This window comes from Mesocricetus auratus, unplaced genomic scaffold (genome assembly GCF_017639785.1).
Source record: "Mesocricetus auratus isolate SY011 unplaced genomic scaffold, BCM_Maur_2.0 Super-Scaffold_2245, whole genome shotgun sequence".
Classification (NCBI taxonomy): Eukaryota; Metazoa; Chordata; class Mammalia; order Rodentia; family Cricetidae; genus Mesocricetus; species Mesocricetus auratus.
Window position 1 is genome coordinate 19,557,924 of NW_024429180.1, and position 18,551 is coordinate 19,576,474.

General features: G+C 36.8%; 1 protein-coding gene across 12 annotated transcripts in view; it reads right to left on the minus strand.

Annotated features, from left to right (window-relative positions):
• Positions 1–934: 934 nt before the first annotated feature.
• Positions 935–18,551, minus strand: part of Scel (sciellin) — a 120,081-nt gene continuing 102,464 nt past the window's right edge. For all 12 annotated transcript variants that reach the window (XM_040750365.1, XM_040750493.1, XM_040750441.1 and 9 more), the window contains 7 exons: positions 14,792–14,854; positions 11,915–12,007; positions 10,827–10,898; positions 8,453–8,527; positions 5,619–5,727; positions 3,242–3,344; positions 935–1,862 (listed from right to left, as the gene is read on the minus strand). In XM_040750365.1, coding sequence (XP_040606299.1) covers positions 1,840–1,862; positions 3,242–3,344; positions 5,619–5,727; positions 8,453–8,527; positions 10,827–10,898; positions 11,915–12,007; positions 14,792–14,854 — 538 coding nt within the window. In that variant the 3' untranslated portion in view covers positions 935–1,839. The remainder of the gene's footprint in view (positions 1,863–3,241; positions 3,345–5,618; positions 5,728–8,452; positions 8,528–10,826; positions 10,899–11,914; positions 12,008–14,791; positions 14,855–18,551) is intronic.

Sequence of the window (18,551 nt, forward strand, 5' to 3'; positions counted from 1 at the left end):
TCAAATTGTTAAAAGGATCTGTCATTTCAATAGTGAAAAAACCCTCAGACATAATGAAGCAGCCTTAATGAATCAGAAAGCTTTGTCTCTCTGATATGTGTATGTTCTGCTTTTCCAACAGCTTTTGGCTTGATCTAAGGCATTATTGTACAAGAAAGTGTCCATAAACCTGCTATAGAAAGTGAGAAATGTGTTCTCTTCAGATTTTTATATTTGTAAATGATATTCAGATGATTTTTAATTGCTACAAAGGCATTGAGATGTTAATGTACTTTATAAAACAGACGGGGGCAATTTAATCCTTGCTTTCTGCAGTCAGTTTCAACTCTAAGAAAATTATTTCTTTTGATCCACTGTGATAGCATGTAATAAAGGAACAATAAAACATATGGCTCAATTACTACTGCTTCTCATCAAGCATGAATTAATGAATATCAAATTATTATTAATTGTTTTTTCTGGCTCTCTCCCCATAGGACAATTATACATTGCTGAATTCTGATAAGCACTTTGTGTTTAACACTTTGTGGACCAGTGTCTAAGAGGAACAGATGCATAAAATTATTACACAGGAGAATAATTATTCGAATTCATCACTGTTTGCAAATCATGCAATCATCTTTTAATTTCCCTAGTTTCCTCACAATTGCTAACCAGCTCCCTAGAATTCTATGTCCCAGCAAGACCCAGACACTCTTTCTCCAAGAAACAGTTACTATGAACCTATAAAATACTTTATATGCTAACTCGTTCTATGTTAACATTAATAATGACTTCTTGTATGATTATTGAATTTCCAACTCGAAAACGAAAGAATTCTTTCAAAATAAAAGCTATGTTTTAAGCAGTTAAAATAAGTTAATTCTCAGAATCAAATATAACTTGTGATCAATATGTTTGACAAAAATCAATGTTAGTGAACACTATTCAAACATTAGGGAAACTCATTTTATTGTTGTGAGTCTTTTGTAAACATAAACTGTAACATGAACACATATAATATGTTTGTAACCCATAGCTATTACTTCTCAGATTATTTGTACACCCAGATTTTGAAATGCATGCAAAGAAAGTTTAACAAATTACACATCATAAAATTTTATCTATCACCCATAAAGCTATTAATTTCAGTTTTAAGAATAGTATATTAAAGATATGCCTGTGATAAACTGAAGGATGACACTTAGGTGAAATTATTTATATGTCCCAATAAACAAATATACCAATATCTTTCTAAACAGCAAACTCAAATTTCTTTTAGAATCAGACACCTGGGGACCTTAGAAATCATTTTGTCTAATGTCTGTGGTGTCACAGAGAATGTCACAGAAGTCTGGAAACTAGTGATTTTCTAAGGTCCAAACAGCTTGCTATGTTGACCTTGCTGAAACACTTTATAAGAAGATTTCTGTGTGCATTTTCTTTTGTAGAAAAAAAAAGAAATGCATCTTGCTTGTTTCAGCCTTTTTTATCAGGGTGTCAATAATGCTCTAATACAAACTATTAGGGGAAGATAGGCGAGAAAATGGGAAAATTGGTTATAAAGAAAATCATGATGGGCAGGCAGACAGGGATAGCCTGTTCAGGGTTGGCAATGCTCACTGTCATTGTCTTTGGTAACTAGAACTATGTGAATATTTATCACTAAATCTTGCCAGATACCAGATGGTTCTTTTCATGTGTGTGACCTTATTAAAAGTAGTTAGATTATTTGTACAATAACAAAATTGTTATTTTGATACAGAGATAATCTTCAATGTAAATCTTTTCTAGATTATATGTTCTTAAAATGTAGCTTTAAATTCATTGATGACGGCTTCTCATCTTCATTTCCACATATCAGTTCTGTTGAATCCACTTTGCTGAAATTTTAAAAACAAAGTTAGACACACAAATCAACATGAAAATAAAACCACACATTAGACACATAAATCAATATGACAATAAAACCACAATTAAAATGTAAAGAAGCGGTCACTCTCCCAGGGGGTCCTACTGGATCAAGCACTATGTCATTCCTCAGGTCCTGGGTTCTTCACTCTGTTCACTCTGGCTTCCGCCACACATGGAGTGCCAGAAACAGGTGTTCATATTTAAGAAATGGGTGAGAGCCACAGCTCTGAGTATGATCTTCTAAGGAAAACGTTACTCTGGAGGGTACATGGGCAGAGTGGAAGACACGCTCACAACCCCTACATCAGGACTCTCAAGAGACAGAAAGGCTTGGAATTACCCAAGCACACCAAGAATCAGCATAGACCGGTTAGGACTGCAGAACTAGAAAAGAAAAGTGAATATGAAAAACAATCTGTGGAAAAGCAGAAAGTAGAAGACAGAGCACAAACAGAATCAGGCCGAAGCCGATAGAATGTGGGTCTCTGGATATTTTTCCACATGTAGCCACCAGTAGCTCATTAAAGCTCATGGATTTGTCATTAACCTCTGTGCTTTTAATCCCATGTAGGAATCCCAAATAGTCTCATTCACTACACCAAAGTAGGCAGGAACAAGAGCCCTTTATGCATTGTGACTATGATAACTATGGACCACACACTCAATAGGAATTTGTTTCTCTTGTTCTACTTACTGTTGCATCTGAAAGTAAATTGAATGTACTCTCTTGTAACAATCAATTAAATCTTATAGGACCTAATTTTTCCTGACATATTCTGCATGTGTTTTAAATCAGCACTTAAATTTCTCATGCTTAGTTAAAAATGCATGCCTACAACATCTTGCTTTCTCCTTACTGAAGCTAATTAAGAATCCAAATTATAGTAACATTTGTTCTTGCATTGTTAAAAAACAAACCTTTTCATGCTATATTTAACATAGAATTATCTAAGATTAACTATTTCAGGTAAAAGTAACATTAAAAGGCATTGGTTGTAATTACCAGACTATATTTAAATGTACTTCCAAGTCCAAGTACAAATGGGCATCCACAGAAATGATTCAACTCAAACAGTCATTTAATCAGCAAAAACAAGTCCTGCTTCAAACTGGAAAAAATATTAAAAATAAATGGCCTCTTTGTTTACACTGCATCCTGATAATACAAAAAGAATAGTATAAATAATGATTGACAAAATGCTGCCACAGTTTAACTATCTGCTGCTAACTTTTTTATTACCTATGTTTCATAAAGCATTGAATTTTGTGGAATATTTCACATCTATCAACGCCAAATAGTCACTAGTGTTCGTGAGAATGACTACTGCTCACAGAGAATGACACTTACCCATCACTTTAGAGTAGCAAGGCTCACAATGTATAGTCTGTCTATAAATCCAGATACTGTCACCTGCTTGTAGATTTTCCAAAGGCTGTTTGCATATTTCACACTAAAGAAAACAATATATTGAGTTTATATTATAGACTAAGAATGCATCCTCAAGGAAGTGGGGATAGAAAAACCCTTCAGTTCTTGTAAGGCCACCCTCCTGAGAAAGATGTCACAGACAGCCCTGAAGAGAGGCCACAGGGAGACTGAGTGTGCTCGCCTATCATTCATGCCCAATGTTTCAAATAAACTTCCACAGCATCCTTCTGCATGCAGGTACATCTCAGGGAATCTTTACCACTGAAGTTTTCTGCACAGCTCACAATAGGACAGACAGAATTTTTTCACAAATTGGCTACACTGAGGACGGGATCAACGTCTCAAACAAAGACAGATTTGTGTCTATCATTTGCTTCCACAAGGGAGAGCTGTGCGATTTGGCACAGCCTGTCCCACCAAACAAATTGCTCATCATACAGGGATGGAGTGAGGTGTTACGGGAGGGGTCAGCCTCCATTGTTTCAGACCCATCTGCTGCTGCCTACTTGCAAATATGAGTTACCGGTTGGCTTTCAAGATAAATTCGCTAGAGCAAATTTGTCTTTGATAGGTTTATTAAACATTTAAACTAGTTTAAGTGGTACTCTGTTACCATGGCTGTAGAGAAATTTGTCTTTTTCCATGAGCATGAGGAACATTTTTGTTCTGTCTGTCATAGTCCCTAATGCTTAAAATGGAAATGATTCACTTAAAATATAATAAATGAAAGTTATTCCTATTTACTAAAAGCAATAACCAGGAGAATTTTTCATTTCAGAAGATTTTATGCATACTAATTTAAAATTTTGAAGATATTTGCTTTTATTTAATGGAGTATTTTTGAAATTAGAAATTCTTTCCTGTTGAAATCAAATATTTGTTTCATTTTCAGATCATATTTTTGTAATGCTATCTTGAGTTGTGGTTTAGTTTGGTTTTTTATATTTATTTATTTATTGGATACATACGTGCCATGAGACCCAAGAGGAGAGGTCAAAGGAGAACTTGTGGGAATTAGTTTTTTCCTCACAGGATGCATGTTCTAAGAATCAAACTCAGGTCAGCAGACTGGCTGCAGGTTAGTATACAGGCTAAGCCATCTTGCCAGCTTTGTATTCAAAATAACGCACCATATTTCTGATTGCTAGGTAACTGGCAAACAAGTGATCAATGGACACAGTAGCAGATCTGTTTGGCTGAAGGAAATAATTTCTTCAGCCATAAAATCAATCATAAGTCCATCTCTAGAAAGGACCCAGACTTAGGCAAGTGATTTTCAAAATGGATAGACAAATCTAAGGAGCTTTGAAAACCATCAGTGTCCAAAAATAATCTGAAACCTTAAAATTTCTGTCTGAGTAGCCTAAGTTATTTTTCCCCCTAATCAATCCATATGACTATAACTCACAAACAGCCTTGAGAATCACAGCATACTCAATGATCTGTTTTACAGGTAAGGAAATCAAGGCCATTTTCACTTAAGTGATTACCCAAAGCCACAGGGATCATAGTTAGGGACAGAGGCAGAACTAAGGTCTTCGGACACCCAGCGCAGTGCTCATGTAAATACACTGAGAAGTACGTGACTGACACACACCACTGTGAAGATGAGAGTAACAGCTGATTAAAACCTGACTTGGGAGCCGGGCGGTGGTGGCCCACGCCTTTAATCCCAGCACTCGGGAGGCAGAGGCAGGCAGATCTCTGTGAGTTCGAGGCTAGGCTGGACCTACAGCCTCCAAAACAATACAGAGAAACCCTGTCTCATAAAACGCCCCCCCAAAAAAACAAACCAAAACCTGACTTGGACACACTTGCTATTGAACACGTCTGTTCCTGATTAAGCCACAATTAACCACAGTCTTAACAGCAGACTGAGTTTGAACGTTGTGAAGCCTGAGTCCTGAGCTCATGACAAGAGAGCTGATGGCTTTATTCTCAACTGTCTATTTTCCATGACTGATTTTGTTACATATTTGCTGCAATACATTGTTTAAATTAAAATGTTACAGAAACTTAGGAATGAACAAGTATCCATCTTCTCCAGAGACTTCAGTTTCCTGGCTAAGGGACACGTGAAGAAATGAAGTCTAAGCCTAAAGCCAAGGTAGTGATTACAGATCTTTGAGGGTGAAACTGCATAACAGGAAGACATACTTAGATTGCGTATTATTAACATGGATGATAGAGCGTTTAAAGCTTTGACTTTTCATGCTAGACATCTCAATAGATAGATGCATTTTTCTTGTCCTTGTGTAGCCTTACACTTAGTAGCACGAAATGAGCACATGTTTACCTTAAAGCAAGTGGAATGGCAGCAGATCTGTAACTCATCTAAAATCATTTTGGTTTCTACCCCCAAGGGCTTGCGGCAGTAAGTGCACATGTCTCTTTCAATGACAGACCTGTAGGGACATAAGAATTAAAAAACCATTTAAAATTGCTATCATGTAGGGACAGGCGTATCCCCTGTAAAATCAGACGGTGATGTGTTGATCCTCATGGAGCTTTAGGAGTCACACTAACATCCACAAACATGCTGTTTACTTACCCTCGTGGTAGGACTAATTCTATAACGACGTCAAGGAATCAGCACAAGGGAAAAGGCTCAGGTTATTAATGTACCAGCAATCAAGAGCATATCTGGGCAGAAAAGGATGCTCGGTTCCCAGCTGAACTAGAACAAAGTCATTCTTTGAAGCTAGAAGAACATTTTAACTAATTTACATATACCACTCAACTGTGCAGCAGATTAATGAAAATTTCAATTCTGAAAACATCCAGTAGACCCCAGATAGAAATCCATTCTGGTATGTGTTTATGAACCCATACATGATGAATCTATAGAGTCAAAGTCATCTGAACATGTTCTTGGTACCATGGTGAGAAGTAGGATACAGGGATAAGAATGATGACAAAATTATTCCCTAAAGGAAGGTATGACCCTGCCACAAATTAGATGAAAGAAAAGGTAGTTTTCCTCATTTTCATTTATTTTAGAAACTTATTATTCACCTACAAATGAACTATAGATATGATCAACACAGTAAAAAAAATACTAAATCATGGCAGAACCTAAAGGAAAGAACATTTTTCCCTTTGAAAGGTCTTAAAATTGTCTTGAGCAACTTCCCGTAGACTTTGCTGGTTTGGGGCCATTAGTAGCATATAGGTCCAAAGTTTCCAGGCTAGCATACATGATGACATAATGTAGCCAATACTTGTATATGACATACATGAACTAGTTTTGTCATGATCTGCATCCCTGTACCAACAGAACTGTCCTGATGACTCTGACTATATGTGTGTGCAATACGTGTGTAATACAATGCACATATAGAGGATGATGTGTCCAGTGTACAATACGCATACAGAGGATGATGTGTCCAGTGTGTCTTCCCATATGCTTTTCTTTAAAATCTCCATCCATCCTGGGAAGTCGCGATTGCTAGGGTCTCTGTCACTTTATAGACAGAAAACAGGGACACAGTGATTGACTGCTGTTCTGATGCAGCCAGTGAGGAGATCTGAATGGAAGCAGTGTGGTCCAGGGTCCTTAGTCTGCCTGGGAGGCCTTCTCACCTCCAGAGCTGAAATGAGTTAGTCATGCCAAGCGCCACCCTTCAGTACCACCAAGTCCAAGAGAACAAGCCGAGAAAAGGGGAATTGAGGGAAAGAGAAAGTGAGAGTAAAAGCACTAAGAGTAGATAAACCTTATCTGATTTTATACTTTCAGTCATTCTAATTGCATCATCCTAATCACTAGATACAAATATAGATATATAAAGATTTACATATACATAAGTTACACAATGATTCATATATATGCAAACTACATAGTGGTTTACATATATTTATAAATATTTGCAATTTTAATTTATTCTACAACTACTTGCATATATATGCCTGACAAATATTTCCCTATGAATTGTCCATATGTTCATATGTGTATACATGTATATGCTTATGCACACATACACATGTATATATGCACATATATATGTATATAGCAAAGCTTCCCATTTAAGACTACAAGCACATCCAAAGCAGAAAATACGGTTTTGTGTTTTTTTTTGAGACAGGGTTTCTCTGTATGGCTTTGGAGCCGGTCCTGGAACTTGCTCTGTAGACTAGAGCTGTCTTTGAACTCACAGAGACCCACCTGCCTCTGCCTCCCGGGTGCTGGGATTAAAGGCGTGCGCCACCAACTCCCGGGTTCTATATTATCATCTCATTCCACCAGCACTGATAAAAAGCCAGAAACACAAAGAAAGAAGAAATCGCCTCTTCCAATGAGATGCTCTATTCACTGGGGAGGCCAAGGATGTGGAATGCCATCAGAGAAATGGCTGCTCTGTTTATTTCCCTTAGCAAGTGCATGTCAGTTCATAGTTTCAAGAGTCACTTTCTGTGAGTCTGCTAGGTGCTAAGGATTGCATTAGAAACTTACGTTCTAGCTGGAGTAAGTTACATCCTTACTCCAGTCACATTTCCAGCCCCTGCTAGAGACACCATAACAGCGGGAAAGTGGGTTCTCATGTCATAGCCTATACCTAGAAATTGAGGTGAAATGCTACTGATTTTCACTTGCAACCATGGAGATCTACAAGCCAGTAAGGAGGGTCACCAGAAGAAAAAGCCTGGAATGGGGCCAGTTTTCCATCCAGCATTAAATGTGTACTCATCCTAACCCTACTAGGAGCTGAGCTGAGTCCCTGTGTTGGACCAGGTGATCCATGCAGTTGACTTTGGAAAAGCACAAGAGGGAAGGGTTGAGAACAGTCTAGTGAAACATTCAAGCCTAGGTGCTTATGCTGTTGCAGGCAGGGGACTCTTGGGAATCACCAGCAAAGAAAGGTCTGGCATGGAAAGGTCTTCTAGAATAATGTCCATGAAAGCAACACAACAGCTATGAAGCAAGTTCCTAAAGGCAGAGCTGTACTGCAGTCTTTTCATATATATTCCTAACGATTTTCTACCTGTCTACCAATGAAAACATCTCTATAACAAAGAGAAATATATGTATATACATATATGTATGTATTTGTACGTGAAAGTGTATGTAGGTTTATGTGTGTATGTGTGCATATATACACTTTATGTCTGTAATGGAAATAAAAGTATGCTTACCTATCTGAAGTTGAATAAACAGTTTGTATATATTTTCCTGAGATGTTTTCCTGATATCCATCCTTTGGTGATTTACTAAAAACAAACATGTAAGGACATGTGAGAACCAGGACATTTTCCCTAGTACTGCCCCCACACAGGTAGGAAAACATGCATCCCTTCACACATTATTATTATGTCATTTGTAATATTGCATACACAGATGATGTTCTTATGCCTTTCATTTCTTAACCTGTAGAAGAAAAGATGCAAATGTCCCAGCAAGTCAACACATCACCAAACAAACAAACAAACACCGCAACAGGCTGAGACAGTCTAAATCTAAGTGTAAGCAATAAGGACATCATTGTTTTTCCACATAACTTGTATTTGCATTTCACTTAGCCTAGAGGCCAAGGCCTGTAACACCACCTGGTTTGGAAGATGAAGCAGGCAGATCACGAGTTCAAGACCTGCCTAGACTAGTGAATGCACTCAAGGCCAGCCTGGGCAAACTGGCGAGATCCTGTCTCAAAAAAAGTTAAATAGGGGTGCTAGAGAGACAGTTTTGTGGTTAAAAATTCTTGGTATGTGTAAAACCCTAAATTTGATTCTCAGCACTATGGAAATTAACCAATTGAATAATTTAAGTAAGTTAAATAGTTTAATATAAATTAAAATACCAAGACACACACACACACATACACACACACACACACATACACACACACACACACACGAGCACCTTTGCCAAGGCTATTAGGTTTGTAAATGACATACAATAACTCAATCCTGAACCTAACTCTACACTTTAAGTGTAGACTTTAAGAAAGTGAAAGATATTTGAGGGCCATCACTGTCACCTTAGGGTAAGAAACAAACAGTAGCAAATACATCCTTTCAGAATATTCTAACCTACACAATATTGGTCTGACATGATACAATATTATCTTTTATAGTTACAGTTTTCAAATCTGCATTTGCATCAAAAGCACATTGAATTTGTAAAACACAAATGGCTGGGACCCCAATGGCAGAGTTTATGATTCTTCAGGTCTGGGATGGGACCAAGCAATTTTCACTTGTAACAAGTCTGAAGTGATACTGTTGAATCCAGCACAGAAATCACACTTTAGAATTGCTGTTTCTACAGATACACACAGATATTCGAATGACATACACACAGATATTCCAGTAACATAAGCACAGTAGCTTACAAAAGCAAACCATAGCCAATGGTGCTAAATAATTCAAATGTGGTTTCGTTTCTGTACTTGTATAAATAAAGTTAATATTTTTAATGAACTATTCAATAAGTAAAAAATGTGGAAAATAGCATTTAGTAGACTATGCCTAATCCTAGAGGTTTACTGTTTCTTAAAAATTGATACCACAGTTATTAGACTTAGTTTCAATGAGACACTTCTTTAGAAATCAAAATGTGTAGATGTGCTATCCCATAGGGTTACCAATGTATAAAAACAGAGTGTCATGTAAGTATAGAACCAACGCCTATTCCTTCTATCCTACTTGCCAATATTTTGGGTGTTGTCTTTATATCATCCTCATGCTATTTTTATATGTGCCTATTTCTTTCCAATTCAGTAACTACTTATTATTTTCTTTCAAATGTTTTATATTTTAGTTTAATTAAAAGCTAGTAGGAATTACTGTCATGGAGCCACAATGGAGCAAAATTTGAATTAGGAAAAAATTACTTTGGAAGCTGAATGTGTAAATTACACACAGGTTTGACCCAAAGAGGTCTTGAGTTGTCCCTGGGAATTCCCATGCACACAGAAGATTCCCTGAGCTGCTGTCTTGGGATTCACACATGTCACACATGTCTGCATTTGTGTACTTTCCAATATATTAACCTATAATTAGGCCAATTCTCATTTTTTATACTTCTTGAAAACTAAATGCATTGTGAATCATGTCCTCTGTTACACTTTTGTTGGCATCCTTCATTCCAAGCAGACAGTTTCATAGGACATCAATAATCTACAATTTAGATCATGATATATCGACCTAAAGATATATCTTCTGTGTTAAATTGGGAGTAAGTAGTAGACTCTTTGAATTAAGGTGATTCAAATTAAAAAAGGTTGTTATAACCAAATAGTCATGCACATTTATGTAATAATAAATGATTATGAATCCTATACTTATTCGTTAGTTATTTGAAATTCTTTTGAGTATATACAGTGACTATAAGCCATTTATCAGCATATTGGGAACAACATAAACATTGTATGCGTAGAATTTGCAATATATTAAACTGTCTTCCCTATGAAGGAGGCACATCCTGAAATGGTAGCACCTCTTACACGGCATGTATAGATCATTCACAGCTATAAAAAGAAATGAAATATCTAAAGCGCTTTTCCATTACCTACTCTCCACATATGTCCTTGTATAGACAACCGTATCCTTAGGCCCAGCACTCCTGGTTCCAGTATTGGAGCTACAATAAAACCATTTAGTTTCATGTTAAAATGTCACTTGCAGGGATGATAGAAACAAAATCATTTTCCAATTCAATGCAAAAGGTAATATATATATATATATATATATATATATATGTGTGTGTGTGTGTGTGTGTGTGTGTGTGTACCTTTTAAGGTAATATATATTCCTTCTAAATATATATAATATATAAATAATATATATTACTTCTAAACCAACTGTTCACATGAAAATGTTCAAGTGTTATTAATCAACTCCTGAAGAATTTTGCCATCTCTCCCATTTAACTCTTAACACCACTGTCTCGGTCTACTTTGATCATTATTAATGTGAAAACTAATAATTTAGTAAATTTGTCTTAGAGCGTGCAGATCATTTTAATTGTCAATGTACTATATTTTAGTATGTTTCCCTGATATCCAGCTCATTTCTAAACCATAGATTTCTCCAATAAACCTTAAATTAATAGTTAACTTTAATTGACTATTCAAACCTCAGATTCAATGATACAGTCGGAAAGAGCTCATTCAAGAATATGAATACCTGGGTTGTAGAGATGGCTCAGTAGGTAAGAGCACCTGTTGTTGCAGGAAACCCAGGTTTAGGTCCCAGCACCCACACTTGGTGGTTCCCAGTCACCTATATTTCCAGTTCCAAAGATCTGATACTTTCTGGACTCTGTGGGTACCAGCACATGTGTGGTACAAATACATAGGCTTGGGTATATATATATATATATATATATATATATATATATATAATGAAATCACTAAATCTTTAAAAGAAGAATATCAGCATAATCATGTTTTATATAACTTTAGACATTAAGGCAACAATCACATTTTATATTCTTCTATGTGCATCCCAGCAATAATTGAGTTGCTGACTCAACAATTTCATGTAAGAGTATTTGCATATAGAAAGTTCCATCCTTTAAAACAAATGGCTAGCTTGCATATAAACAAATAAACACAGGGATAGTCCTGTCATTGGTTTTGTAACAGTCTTTGGCACCTGATGCTGTTTCTGGCTTCATAAGAGTAGACAGAGGTTCTCGTGGACTCCTTGAGTTGAGTGTTGGTGAATCCATTAACTTGACCATCTAGCCTGCAAGAAGAAACATGCATCTGGCCTTCAAAATCAAGGTCACACCCAAACATTTTGCTTTGTTAAGATTTTGCTACATAGATGGTATTTCTTTACATCGACTGGGTTTCTGCGCGGGGATGCACACAAAAGCACAGACTGCTTTACTGGGTCCTCTGGCTCCACAGAAATCACTGTCTTACTTCAAGAACAATTCACAAACATGGGCCACGCTGTCTAATGCTGTGACAGAATGTGTTTTCATCAAGGCTGAAGTCAACTGAAAATTGGTTCCTCCATCACTTTCATAACAGCAGAGCCCTTTAGAAAGCCTCCTTTGTACCACATATCTAAGAATTCATCAGCTTAATAAAGGATCCAGGGGTTGCTGTGAGACACTTTAGTTCCCATCTGTCTTTACCGAAAGGTAATACTTTGAAGACTACAGAAGTCTGACCTAGATTTCTGCTGATCTAAAAATGTCATCATGTTTAACAGAGCATAAACATATTCAATTTCTCCCATGCAACAGAGGAAATTCTCAATAAAAAAAATAGTGGAAATTGTAGCAATTTTTCCTCTTCTGTGTTAGTAAATTTTGAGAGTAAAGACATGAAAACCTACACAGAGTTCAGATTTCCATTAAGCGTTATTATCAAACAGGCTGTCTGTGGATGGGTTTGTGCACTTCCTTGCTGGTACCCACAGACACCGAAGAAAGCAATCCTTCTTGAGCTGGAATAATAGGCATTTGCGAGCTATCCAGCATGGGTGCTGGGAATTGAACTCTGGTCCTCTGTAAAAGCAGTACATGCTATAAACTACTGAGCCTTCCCTCCAATCTTGTCCTGTATAACTTTTAAGAAAGAAAATGTGTTACTTCACCATCTCTGCTATAAAAAAATAAAATTAATAAAATAAATGAAAATGTTAGAAGGTACCTGGAGCTATCTTAGTTTTTAAACTATAAAAAAATAGTCTTGGCTAAAAATACACTAAAATTTCCAAGTATGAAACTATGAACTGAAGTTAGGATAACTTTTCTCTCTGCTTTATTAAGAAACTTTACAAAGGTGTGTAGGGTGCTGATTTTAAATGCATCAGGCCCTAACATCATGAATTTAAAGCTATTAAATTCATGTGATTTTAAATATGTATACACATTTCTGTGTCAATAAATGTTGGTGGGGAACTGTGCCTGTAATTAATTTATTGTGTATTCATCTGTAATAAATTAATTTGGATTTATTATCTCTAAAAATATTCTTGCTTTAAAGGAGATGTTTTGTGAGTAAATTTTCAAGTTATAGCAAATAGTAAAACATGTGGGATCAATACTGTCAAAGAAGGGTTTCTCTCGTGATTATTGGGCTATGTCATTCCAAGAATAATAAACTTGGTTCTTAATTGTTGAAGAATATTCAAATTTAGTGATTTCCTAGAATACATAAGACCCTGGTTTCAAATTCCAGCCCCACTAAATAAATATTAATTATATTCAAATCACATGATACATACTATAAAATTTAAGAAATGCATAGCTTCAAAGAAGAAGACTATGGGTGACATTGAAATGAATTTGCATTGTTTCTAGTGGTTCAAACTTAAAACATCACCAGTTTATAAAATGCACAAACAGAAGTGGTCAAGAATCTGTAAACACTACTGCTCTCAACTGAATAACATTCCCTCAAATTCATACACCAACGCCCCAATCTCCAACACATTGTTTCCTCACCAATGCTTCCTATAAAACCTTGTTTCATGAACAGAAAATGGAGCTGCTTTTAAGTCAAATTAAAAGGAAATTTCCTTAGCTGCATTTAACCACTCGGACTGTTTATAGCCTTGATCACTTCTAAACAATATTTGCATGAGGCTGGTTATGTGTTGGGTCCCATGCAGTTGCCAAAAGTGGATACATTTTATGAGCTGCAGATGAACTGAACATTTCTTTTCTCTCATGCAGTCAGAGACTCTGTTGGGGTCATAACAAAAAGGCACACACTATCTGGAGAACCAGGGCAACGAGAACTCTTTGAGATGCAAAGGCATGTTGCAGACAGTATGGGGAAAGACAGACAGCTCCTCTTTTCCATAGCCATTCCACACTTTGCAGAAAATATCAACAATATTAGTTCTAATAAAACCACAGGAGCTTTTACAAAAAAGAAAAAACACAGGCACCTTGGGAAGGTAAAAAAAGAAATGAATATGTTTAGGCTTTCAAACGTGTAGAAGCATTTATACAGGAAGTTATCAGTTCCTCCCTAACTTAAGTTGTGTGTAACAATGAAGTATAGCTTCCATCTTCAACTTCATCTTAATGCCAAACAAGACATTAAAGGGCATTGATCGCTTGAAACCCCTTATACTCCGCAGCAAAAGAAAACCTTAAAATCAAATTTTGTTTTGTCTTTATGAGAAATTTGTGTGTGCTTTTAAATATGAGATATCCAAGAAAGAGAGCCATGGGGTACTTCCTTTCCTGCTGAAAATCTAGCAAGCAACAGCGAGTAAAAATAAATGCTCACAGCCCAAGAAAAGGGCTTTGAATTTTCATGACACCTTTTATACTAAATAACAGGATGGAACAACAGGAACGAGAGATTCTAACACAATTAGAACACTGTTAATTTTTTCTGTGTTAGATATTAAGCATATGGTGCCGTAACTTTTCTGATTTGGATAGTACTTATATTTAAATGCTGTAATGCAAGTCAACTCTTCCAGAAATTTTTTCTAAACAATCACTTGGTACAAAAGGAATTCCTAAGAAATAAAGCCAATTGAAACCAATCTTACCTTCCATTTTTATTTTCAGATACGTGAGAATCTGCTTCAGTTAAATTTTCTAGGCTCCGGTCTCTAAAGAAAATAAAAATACATAAAAAACAAAAAACATAGTGTGTATGTGTGGTCTAGTTGTAACACAATTGTATAAAATACAAAAATTATAATAAAAAACAGTACATCTCCTTAGACATAGACATTTTTGGTTTATAAGTATCCAGGAGACTGCAAATTGGATGTTGAGCTATTTAGTCTACTGGCTTGTAGGTAAATTTGCAAATAAGGCTGGACTATCTCTGAAGGCTGAATATCAGACTTGCCTAGTACGTAGAAGGTTCTGGGTTTGACTCTAGCACCATCAAATAGGTGTGGATTTTATAAGTGAGAGAGATATCACTCTTGGAAATCTTGGGAAATCCAATCTGGAAAGAGTTTGGCTCAGACGGAATGAGCCCTAGGTTTGTGTCCTGCAGCATTAATCACACGCTCACATGGATTGTCTCATTCAGATCTCACAGGATTGGCATCTGGAGCCTGGAAACACTGAGGGAATCTGCTAAATCCCAAGAACTAACTGATGGGAGAATGGAGAACTTAACGCACACTACCCACCTACAAAACAAACACACACACACACACACACACACACACACAAAAACACACTTGGAGGTTTCTAGCTGGAGACTTCATTCACGCCATTGGATCACAGAAATACGAAACCTCAGACTGATGATTGAATAAGAAATTGAGAAGATAGAGGACAAATGTGGAGATGAGATTCTTAGATCTTAGGCTGCCCAAGTGATTTTACACCTCTGTGATTGACAGGGTCCTCTGGCAGGTTATCATACATTAGTCATTTGCATAGTAACATAATGTCCAAAGATCCCATTTGCTGTTTTCACCATTTTGGAAAAGCCTTTGTCATGAAGCCTACTGAAGAGTGAGGCTCGTTTCCTCCCCTACTTTCTTCAGTACGTAATTCCTTAGTCTTCATCTCTCAAAGGAGGCTCCTAATGTCCAGTTCAACAAGGTTTTGGTGAGGAAAACACAAGTCATGACACAATGATTAAGCTGAGAGTAAAGCAAGTGAAAGAGGAGCGATAGTTAATAGGATATGGTAATGTAGCAGTAAGTCAGTGGTAAACAGTTGATGGAATGCGGTAATGTCAAAGTGAGTTATTGATCCCACAGTCTTGAGGGACTTTCCAATTTTCATTTCATCCTAAATCTTCACATCTTTGGAATTAACTCCAGTTCCTAAAATTCTCCTTTCTCACACTCTAAAATGTACTCACATAAAGTTACTGAACAAAGAATCAGCATGTAGATTCTCACTCACAAAATTAATATTGTTATGATACAAAACACAATAAAGTATCCTCATGTTTATGTGGAGATTTACTAACATCCAAACTATCAATAATGATAAACTATGCAAATTAGCCAGCATACTTTAGCATCTTAAACTTCATACTTAAAAAATTATTTGTGTGCTTTAAAAAAACTATAGAAATTAGTTTAAATATCTTTAATGGGAGTTTCAATATTCCAGTGAATCTGTAGAATGTACAGTATTTCAGAACTATTCATTGATGTTGTAATTGAATGATGACATAAAATTCAAAACTGGGAGTGCCAGCCTACAATCTCATGACCAGAGAGTTCTGGGAAACAGAACCTTCATTCAATGGCTGATGGAAGCAGAGGCAGAGTCCCATAGCTAAACACTGAGCTGAACTCAAGGAATCCAGTGACAGAGAGGGAGGACTGATGAACAAAGGGATTAAGACTGGGCTGGTTTAACTCCCAGAAACAGCTGACCTGACAAGGGTTAGCTCTTGAATCGCAGACTGATGGCTGGGAATCCAGTATGGGACTGATCAAGACCCCTCGATTGTGGGTGTCAGTGAGGAGGCCTAGGTAATCTATTGGGCCTTGGGTAGTAGATTAGCATTTATCCCAGGTATACAAATGGATTTTAGGCTCCCATCCAATAATGAGAGATGCACTCTCACCCTGGACTCCCAGGGAAGGGTCTAGGCCCTGCCCTATATGAAATGACAGACTATGGACACCCCCATGGAGAGCCTCACCCTCCCTGGGGAAATGAGGGGATATTGGAGAGGTTGGTGGGATGGCGTGGGAGGAGGGGAGGGAAAGGGAGAGGGACCTGGAATTGACATGTGAAGCCACCTTGTTTCTAATTTAAATTTAAATTTAAAAATTAAAATAAAAAACTAAAGAAATTGAAATGAAAAAAATTCAAAACTGAATTCCCCCATATTATCGAAGAAAGCTGTGTATTGTCAGTCCTGCATATTTATAATATAGGTGGAAGACTTTGAATTTGCATAAGTGATGGTTTTTACTAATGGTCACACAAACCGTCATTGTGGTATTAGAATCTACCATATTATCCTAACAACCTTCACCAGAAAATGGGTGTTTCCTGGTTGAAAGCTTGAGACGTGGACTAACTATCACAGAATTCATTCAGGCTGGCAGCGGTAGATGATGAAAGATCACAGGATATATAAGCATTGGGAAGTCAGAGTTCTGTACCAGGGAGTCATTCTCTCCCCCTGTGATAACATTGAGGTACCACGTGCAGCACTTAAGGTAGCTGTGGCCTTTTACAGCATGAGAGTAAGGTCTAATACCTACTTGAGCAAAGTATGTATGTGTTACATAAATACAAGATTCAAATTCAGGAGATACACATTCAGGAGAAATGTCTGAAAGAGATTTCTCCCTCTGAGCCCAAGAGGAAACCAACCTTACCATGATGACTCCATCTCAGATTTTTCACCTCCAGAAGTGTGAGAAAACTTTCCTCATGTGTTTAGGCAATTTAGTGTATGGGTTTTGTTAGAGTATCCCTAAAATGTTTGTATTGAACTGCTCCGCCTGAGGGTGGACATCTTCAATTCCAAGAACAGTGAGCTTGTGACTGCTACCATTACTGAATATTTATTCTCTGCCTACACACTCCATGCTTGCTCTTTGGGCTGCAGCTTTGGAGAAAAGGAAAAAGAATGGCTCCACTTGAGGAAGCAAGGGAAGTCAGAGTCTTGCAGATTCAAGAACCACTCAAAAGCTGAGCCTATGCATGCATTCAAAGAAGATACTCCTAAAGAAGGGTGGGTCATCAAAGAAACCATATCATTAGAGATTTCATAGGACTTACTCATTTTATTAGATAACAGCACACAACAAGTTTGGCTGTGTATGTTATAAGGTTTTTAATTGAATAATCTACACCAATATTTAAAACAATCTAAATGATAAACATCACACAATATGCATTTGCTTAGGGTATACACACTGATGGATAGCATTAGCTAGATGGGTAGATCCAGTAAAAGAAGTTTAGACCCTCCAAGTTAATGGATGCAAAAATAAACACTCTTTAATTAAGATCACATGTATTGCATGGTGTGTTTTACACTGTGGCAAAAGATGAAAAACTGTGAGTCAAAGTGTAGAAAATAGATGGTTTTTTTTATAGAAGGCTAAGCCAAGTGGTGCGAGGTTGAGCAAATACTTGATTCAAAGTCTTTCATTTCCATTTTGGTGATAGGAATCAAGCCCAGGGCCTTGTGCATTCTAGACATGACTTCTGCTAAGCTACATCCATAGGTCTAATAATTCTTTTAAAAATGTAGATTTCAATACATTTGGTGCAGACTGTGAGTTATCTAAGGATAAAGCCACACACACACTTTTCAGTATGAGAATTCTCCACATTGTAATAATGTGTGGCATTCTC